The 7,986-nt window shown below is 41.4% G+C and overlaps 2 protein-coding genes across 2 annotated transcripts in view; one reads left to right on the top strand and one right to left on the bottom strand.

The window, feature by feature from the left end:
• The window catches only part of C2CD3 (C2 calcium dependent domain containing 3), a 38,476-nt gene extending 31,164 nt beyond the window's left edge, over positions 1–7,312 (bottom strand). The window contains exons 1-10 of the mRNA XM_017727079.1: positions 7,218–7,312; positions 6,826–6,983; positions 6,059–6,258; positions 5,130–5,347; positions 4,422–4,554; positions 3,587–3,715; positions 2,207–2,351; positions 1,653–1,807; positions 777–983; positions 196–308 (exon numbers count right to left, since the gene is read on the bottom strand). Coding sequence (XP_017582568.1) covers positions 196–308; positions 777–983; positions 1,653–1,807; positions 2,207–2,351; positions 3,587–3,715; positions 4,422–4,554; positions 5,130–5,347; positions 6,059–6,258; positions 6,826–6,981 — 1,456 coding nt within the window. The 5' untranslated portion in view covers positions 6,982–6,983; positions 7,218–7,312. The remainder of the gene's footprint in view (positions 1–195; positions 309–776; positions 984–1,652; positions 1,808–2,206; positions 2,352–3,586; positions 3,716–4,421; positions 4,555–5,129; positions 5,348–6,058; positions 6,259–6,825; positions 6,984–7,217) is intronic.
• PPME1 (protein phosphatase methylesterase 1) overlaps positions 7,056–7,986 on the top strand; it is a 21,434-nt gene continuing 20,503 nt past the window's right edge. Inside the window, exon 1 of the mRNA XM_017727078.1 lies at positions 7,056–7,109. Within this exon, the coding sequence (XP_017582567.1) occupies positions 7,056–7,109 (54 nt within the window). The remainder of the gene's footprint in view (positions 7,110–7,986) is intronic.

Here is a 7,986-nt window from a genome sequence, read left to right as displayed (position 1 = left end):
AAGGAATTTGAAAATCCCGGTATTAATACTTCCTGGAAGAAAAAAAGAATTAAAAAATCACTTGGCCTCCTTCTCCCTGAGAGGACCATTCCCCCACCTGCAGCACAGCAACTCCGTGGGCAGAGGGCCCACTAATCATTTCTAAGAGATGGAGTCAACAAAACTAAATCTAAGGGGGAAAAATGATGCTCTTACCATCATCGGTGATTTTACTTGAGGCTACTCGAATTACTTCTGTTGTTATGGAGACCTGTCCTTTATCATCCTTGGAGACTCCCACAGGAAAGTGGTACTCCACAAAGAAGGTACTGTGAATAAAGAAGTGAAAGGGTGATCACAATCCGTCAAGAATCTGATGTGACTCATGCGACTGAACACAGCAGTCAAGTTCCAGATTCACATTTTACTGTAACGCTATTTTTTTTTGGATAATTCAAACACCTGTTCTGTGAATTCCTTCCATAGATTATATATATACACCAGATTCTCCTCCAACAAGCCCCCTTTTTTTTTCAGTGTACTGCCAGGCACAAAATACATTGGTACCTCCCCAAAACCCTGGGAAAGGCACAGCCTGAAGTGAGCCCACATCAGGATAAACTAGTCACATCTCTAACTTTCTCAAGTTTATGGGATACAATCTTCTGAGAGAAGCAGAGAAACAGGAAGGCCTCAGAAGCCTGGAGAGCTTGGGGAAGTTGGACTACACAAAAGATCTCAGGGAAATCTTCCCTGAAGGCACAGCAAACAAACTAGGAAGAAACAATCCCCCTTACCATTTATGAACAGACATAGGCCGTGGAGGTTTCCCCAGTAAACCTTTCCTCCTTGGGGAAATCTGGATGATCTCAGGAGGGATTTTCAAGCTTTCAATGATGACTCTGGCCAGGTGTATTTGCTGCAGCAATGCCAACCTGTCTGCACCCAAGGATGTGACAAGAGCCGTTTCTCTGTGGTCTTCTGCAGGAGCAGTGGGAGAGCAGCTGCAGAGAGAAAACCAAGGTTCAGGACTGCAGAAACATTCTTGACATGACCACATGAAGGGAAAATTGTAGTTTGGTGAGATGTTACTTAAAAACTGCCCAAGGCTCACTAAAATATACATTTTAAAACATATTTTTACAACAAATTTGGTGGTCTCTGTAATTCTCTGTAACAAAGATCTTACAGTATCTGGGGTCCATAACTGGAAAAAAAAAAAAACAACCGAGAAAGTGTGTGTTCCACATTGTTGATCTGAAAAAATCTTATCCTAACTCTTCAAAAAGAAAAGCATCATGTAATGCCATGTACAAAAGCAGGGACATGATGCAGTTATACACAAGGACAAGTCTCTGATGCAGAGGAACAGCAATGAAATCTCATGTGTGTAATTAGCAAGACTTGACTTCCAAATGATTTTGTGTTGGTACCTCTGGGGGTATAAATTTTACCTGATGTAAAAACAGCAGTGTTAGTCAGGGAAAAAAAAAAATCATAAATAATTGTTTGGAGCTGAATCAGAAAAAAAAGGTCACAAAACCTCTACACTAACTGTATTGTACAAGTTAAGTTTGATAACTGGATCTTTAGGGACACTTTTATTGGTCCCATCCTGAAAAAAGGGAATACAACTTAGATGAGGTCAGAACAGAAGTCACTGATGTAACTACCTGGGTTTAGTTTCTGTCACATTCTGACCAAAGGCATGAAAATCTTTCTGTGGATTCACTGGACCCGCTTTCTTGAGAGTTTCTGCCTTGGATGCTTTTTTTGAGGATTTAACATCATCATCACTGAGGAAATCACTCAAACTGGAATCAGATTTCTGAAGCAGAAATAATGCACATAAATAAGAAGTTAATTATTATTGTCAAGAGAGTTCCATAACGATCACAATACATAAATGGAAAACAACTTGTACATTGCATCATTTGAAACAATTAAAATGGTATCAAAATTTTTCAGAGATTTAAAAAACAAGCAGTCTTCCTGGACAGCCTCAATCCCAGCAATTTCCAAACTTGATGCCTGACTTTGTAGTCTTAGCAATATTCTTTTAATACCATTAATTTTAAGCAATGTACTCATGTACTTACAAGCTTTCGTATGATACTTAATGCTTGTTCAGCTTTAAAACACTGAAATCGGCAGTTTTTTTGATCATGCAAACTTCTGGTTTTCTGCACATCAGGGAATGCACATTTTCCTTTGGATCTCCACTTACAGGAGCCGCGTAGAAAAGCCTCTCCAGCAGACTCTGGTCGTAATGGGGATCACCGAGTTCACTGTCATACACCTCACTGCCGAGGGAGAGAGAATCCCACAGGGAGCCTGTTCGATCCCAAAAATGCCCTGGAGAGAAATCAGCACTGTGGATACAAGAGACAGAAACACACCTTAGTGCTCCAAGTTCTGCAGTCAGTCTCTAAGGGACGTGGACAACACTGCTTATTTTACCCTGTATTTGGTCTATACTGGCTCCAGACAGAGCCAAACTGTGCTCACACAGCATGTCTGTGACCCAGCTGGAAGGGTAACCTCGGGATAACACCTCTGCCCCAACAGGAAAACAGGGTGTGTGAAACGTGGGACAGCTTGGGTTTGAAGAGATCTCTGGAGATCACCCAGTCCAACCCCTGCTCACAGGGAAGGGATGCAAAGAAAACGTTGTCCAGTTGGATTCTGGGTATCTTGAAAGCTGCAGATTCCACAGCCTCTTGGGGCAGCCGACTCCAGACCTTGATGACTTTCATTGTAAAATACACCTACGAATATCTACCTCTAATTTTCACCCTTCACTGCTTTATAACTTTTGGAATGCTTTAAGAGACCAGTAACACTTAAGGACAGTTTACTTTGATTAAAAAAAAAAAAAAACCCAAGGTATATCTGAGTAGGTAAGGACAGTTTACTTTGATTAAAAAAAAAAAAACCCCAAGGTATATCTGTAAATACAAGTATCTTTAGCTACAAGTTGGGGTTAGATTGGTTTAAGGCTTTCCTCTGTGCTGTGAGTTTAAAATCATTTTATGATCTGCAAACACTTCAGTGTTATCCACTGACAGACCACATGGAAAAAATAAGTGCAGGGCACAAGAAACATGAGCTGAAATTCTGAACCATATCTGACCCAGAAGCTGTGTGTTCAGGGTGCAGATGTGGACACAATGGAAGCAACATTTATGCTCCTGCTACGCAAAATGAGAGGAAAAGGTCCAATTAGTAGCTGGAGAAACACTAAAAAGAAATACTGTTTCTCAATAATTTTAATTTACAGAGCGTTTCCTCTTAAAAAAAAGATGGTGCTAGTTTTAACTACTTACTTTATGTAGTATTTTAGGACACAACAGTTACAACTACTAAATAACTTAGTTTTATCAAAGATTGTGGTTAACCTTTTTGGGGTCACTTTTATGCCAAGTGACTTGGAGCTATCCAGGTTGTTGTGCACTAAAGCTGAGCTATAAACACCTCCATCACTTGCACACATGATTCACTGGTTACATTCCCAAAAATGTGGAGAACTTGAAGAGTCAAGAGACATTTTTCAGTACAAAATGGTCAGATAATTTTTTTGCAGTAGCCTCCAGTGCATCACACTCACCTGCCCAACAGTAACTGGATTGCTCTTTCTTCAGAGTTTAGGTCAAACTGCTGACCTGAAACTTCAGATCCAAAGTGATGGGGATCTTCAGGAGCGGGCACAAAACTGGACTTCAAACCTTTTGGGCTCCTGGGTAACAGCAATGGAAGCACAGACAGCAGTAAAAGGGAAAATAAAGACATTAAGGCACGCTCAAGACTAATCCATTAATTGGTCTATCATTTTTTCTGGGAAGTCGAAAATAATCTACTTTTACACAAATATTAATAGTTTGAGCAGAAATAAATGAAAGTGAGTTTGGAACAGCATCACTGACTGTCAAAGACAGCGACATTACTTTCTGGTTATCGCAGAACAACAGGCAATATTCTTATTTTTCCAGAATAAAACCGTATCTTCCAGAAGAAATTTAAGTTTCTTTTCTCCTAATAAAAAACCATGCATTTAGGTCATCAATTACTTACACTTACTTGAAAAGCTGTTCTTTGAGATGCAGTGCCATTTCACTTGCACTTCCTTGCACTACTCTTATTCCCTACCAACATCTAGTATTTCCTCGTCAAATAACTTTGCACTAAATACAAATATACTAAGAAACTAAATTAAAATCAGTTATTTAAATCAAGGCTTAGTACATGAAAATGAAAACGAATTCACAAAATTTAGGCATTTATTCACAGGTAGAAAGTAACTTCCCATTTGAATGATGTACCAGTTTCACCTTAAATTTATCCTAAAACACATCCTATGAATCTCAGTATATACAGTTTTCCAGATAAAGCCTCAAAATTGATGGTTTGGAGCTTGAATCTCACTTCCCCCAATCCAAACTCACTTTGTTGCTGCTTTAAAATTGTCTCTCTCTATAAAATGAGACATTTTATTCAGTTCAATCTCCATGTCTGGGCTGGACTTCATTGCAGAAACAACCATGGCATCACGGAGTTTACTGCCTTGATCCAGGAGAGCTGGGAAATAAGCAGAAGGATTACATTTCAGCATTCAAATGCAATTTAAGAGCAATGTATAGACACAATAAATGTGTCAGCTACAGTCAAGAAAATTCTGTCTTCTGCTGTTAAAAGGAGATCTTGATGCACTGGGGATTAAATATGTTTTATACACCAGAAAACAGCTCAGCTGGGAGCGAGAGAGAGTGATCCTCCATCAGTCTCCCATGCAGCTGTACAAGGAACTTGTCTGCTCACACCGAGTCAGGTATTGGAAGGACATTATTAGGATACAGAAGCAGGACTAATTTAGGGGAGAGTAGTTCGCCACTTTAGGATGTCTAATTTTTGGTCTTTCCTGTAAATACGAAACTCAAAAGAAAGCACATATGGAAATGTGCCCTACACCAATGCTTATTTCAATCCAGCCCAGGCAGCAGAGGTTTCTAAGTAAAGGCCTTTTTGGTATAATGCAGCAAGAGGGTGTGAAGTCTCCTTCCCTTCAGAAAATCTCATCTCCACACAGGCACACAAAATACCATCAAGACTTGTTTGTAGTGCAATCTAAAAGATGAAGCCAGTTGCACACAAACCTGACAGCAGGTCTTTTGTAGCCGAGTTGTGCACGGAGAGCATCCGTGTGCTCCTTCTGGGAGGCGCTTCAGGATCGGTGCTGGTGGGAAATGACAGGGGCTGATTTGAAGGATTCATTTTCAAACATTCATCTGGTAGAATCACACGGTGATGAGAAACAGAAAAGGTGTCCTTTCTGTTTTCTGAGTTCTCTTGGTAGAGCAAATGGTCCTTTCCTCTAGTGAAAAATGAAACATTATTTCAGTAACAACTCAAGTGGGTGGGTAAAGGGATTCACAACTCTGCAAATTCTCCCTTCAGGATATGTTATTTTAATGATTCCTCACCTGCCACTTAGACCATTGGAGAGACCAACCCAAGCCGCAAGTAAGAGATTTTTTTAAAAAAGCTTTTTAAAAGATCTTTTGTACAACAGCATGTTGTGGCAGGACAAGGGAGGATGGATTCCCACTGCCAGAGGGTAGGTTTAGGTTAGATATCAGGAGAAAGTTCTTTGCTGGAGTGTGGTGAGACTCTGGCATAGGTTACCCAGAGAAGCTGGGGCTGCCCCTGGACCCCTGGAAATGTCCAAGGCCAGGCTGGACGGGGCTTGGAGCAGCCTGGGCTAGTGGAAGGTGTTCTGGCAGCAGGGCTGAGATGAGATAAACCTTAAGATGCCTTCCAACCCAAATTACTCTGTGATTGCATGATTTGAGGCACCTCTTGTGTGAACTTGCATGACTTGAACTAAGTCAGTGTAAGATGCAAATTTCTATCAGACAAGAAATTGTCCCTGTCACCTCAGAAACCCTCAACCTTCTGGATTTCATATGAAATGTATGTTTGAAAACATCAAGCATTCCAAAACTCACAAGCGTACAGCCATTACTTTAAAAGTTTGTGTGAACTGCAAAATAAACCACAATTTTGTCATGGGGAAAAAATGTACCTGGGAGTTGTGGCTTTGCTGTTGTCAACAGACTCTTGGTCAGCAACAGTCACCTGTGTGTGCCTGGGCTGCTGGGATGGAGCAGGAAGCTGGGACTTGCTGCTTCCCCGAGCTGCAGCAGCATCTAAACTTCCCTCTGTGGTCGGCACAGAGCTGCTGGTGTCATACAGTTCTGGCAGAGGTTCTAGAACCAGTGAGACCTGAAAGAGAAGACGTGAAAATATCACTTTGTTCTTTTCTTAATTAATTGCAGTAAATACTGCATGCAACTTCACTTGTTGTGCTATGGGAAACTGTTGCTTTTCTACATAAAGTAATATTTATATTATGCAGCTATGTCACATATTTACAACTACTTGTTTCTCATTCCATGCTGTCATATCCCACACAACTATCTTTCATCATCAATTTTCCAGAGCCAAGGCTGCAAGACAGAACTTCCTTAATTCCAGGTATCAAAAATCTTCTATTATTCCAGTCCAGTGAAGTGTTAGAACCAAATATCCACTTTTAAATCCACTGTTAATACTCACTCTCAGTGTAGAAATGACCATATTTTCCTCATCAAGCTCAACTACCCCACATCCCTCTAAACAAAATAAAGTCAACACCACCAGTATTTGTTTTTTTCATTTGTTACCTTAGCTCAGTAATGCCTTGGACAGAGAGCAGGCCTGCAGTGTGCCAGGTACAGCTTGAGCCTGCACCTGATTACACCAGTGCCACAGCACATAATTTACAATAACAAGCAAAGACATCGAGACTACCTGCAGCTCTCCGAGTTTATCCGATGTCGGTGACACCACAGCGAAAGACCCTTTGATGGGATGGCTGGGAGAGAGCTGGGACAGTTTAGTGATCTGTGCTCTGCCAAGGGGGAGGTGGTCAAGTTTGGTCAGAACCTCCAGGACGAGGACACCCATATCTGCAAAAATCAGGAACATCTTCAGGTCAGTCTCATGGTCACAGCTCACACTTTTTGGCTAAAATGAGAGAGATGTCAGAGGTTAACGTTGTGTTGTACAAGGAAATTTCAGTAACAAGGCAGCAGGTAAAGAAGGGTCAATACAGACATTACTGCTGGTAATAAATTATGATAAATAAGTACAGGATTACCATTAAAGGAACGCTTATGACAAGACAAAGGGAAATAGCTTACCACTGCTACAGGGTAACCCCCTGGGCAGCCCATTTCAATGCGTGACCACCCTTTCCGTGAAGAAATTCCTCCTGATGTCCAACCTGACCCTCCCCTGGTGCAGCTTGAGGCCGTTTCCTCTTGTCCAGTCCCTTGTTCCCTGGGAGCAGAGCCTGATCCCCCCTGGCTGCCCCCTCCTGTCAGGGAGTTGTGCAGAGCCAGAAAGTCCCCCCTGAGCCTCCTTTGCTCCAGGCTGAGCCCCTTTCCCAGCTCCCTCAGCTGCTCCTCATCAGATCTGTGCTCCAGACCCTTCCCCAGCTCTGTTCCCTTCCTTCTTTCCAAGCCAACACTTTATACACAAATTATTGCAGTGAATCCACGGAGGAGGAGCAGTTCAGATTAAAAGTTTACAGTTTTTTGTGTTTTATTGCTTCTGAAGTGTTCTGAAGCTGTTTTGCATGAACTGTGTGTGCCATGGATGGGCACAAGAGGCACTTGTTGGCACTTGACTCATTAATTTGTTTAGAGACTTTATGGAAAAAGAGTTATATTTTTTTGGACACAGAGAAAATCTACCAGCACTAGAGGGCAAAATATGCAAATGTCATTTAATCCAAATGGAAAAGAGCATCTCTGGACTTCCAAGAAAATTGAGAATGAGAGGTTTCTGAGAATTGAAGATGTTATGAAAACGGGCATAATGAAAAATCTGCATGCATTTTTGTTGATTGCCACTTCAGAAGAGTGAATGCAGCCTGTGAGCTTCCTTTTCAATTACTGCAAAAAAAAA

The sequence above is a fragment of the Corvus brachyrhynchos genome, unplaced genomic scaffold, assembly GCF_000691975.1.
Source record: "Corvus brachyrhynchos isolate BGI_N302 unplaced genomic scaffold, ASM69197v1 scaffold412, whole genome shotgun sequence".
Taxonomy (NCBI): Eukaryota; Metazoa; Chordata; class Aves; order Passeriformes; family Corvidae; genus Corvus; species Corvus brachyrhynchos.
The sequence above is the reverse complement of the archived record's forward strand: the minus strand, read 5'-3'. Positions and strand labels throughout refer to the sequence as shown.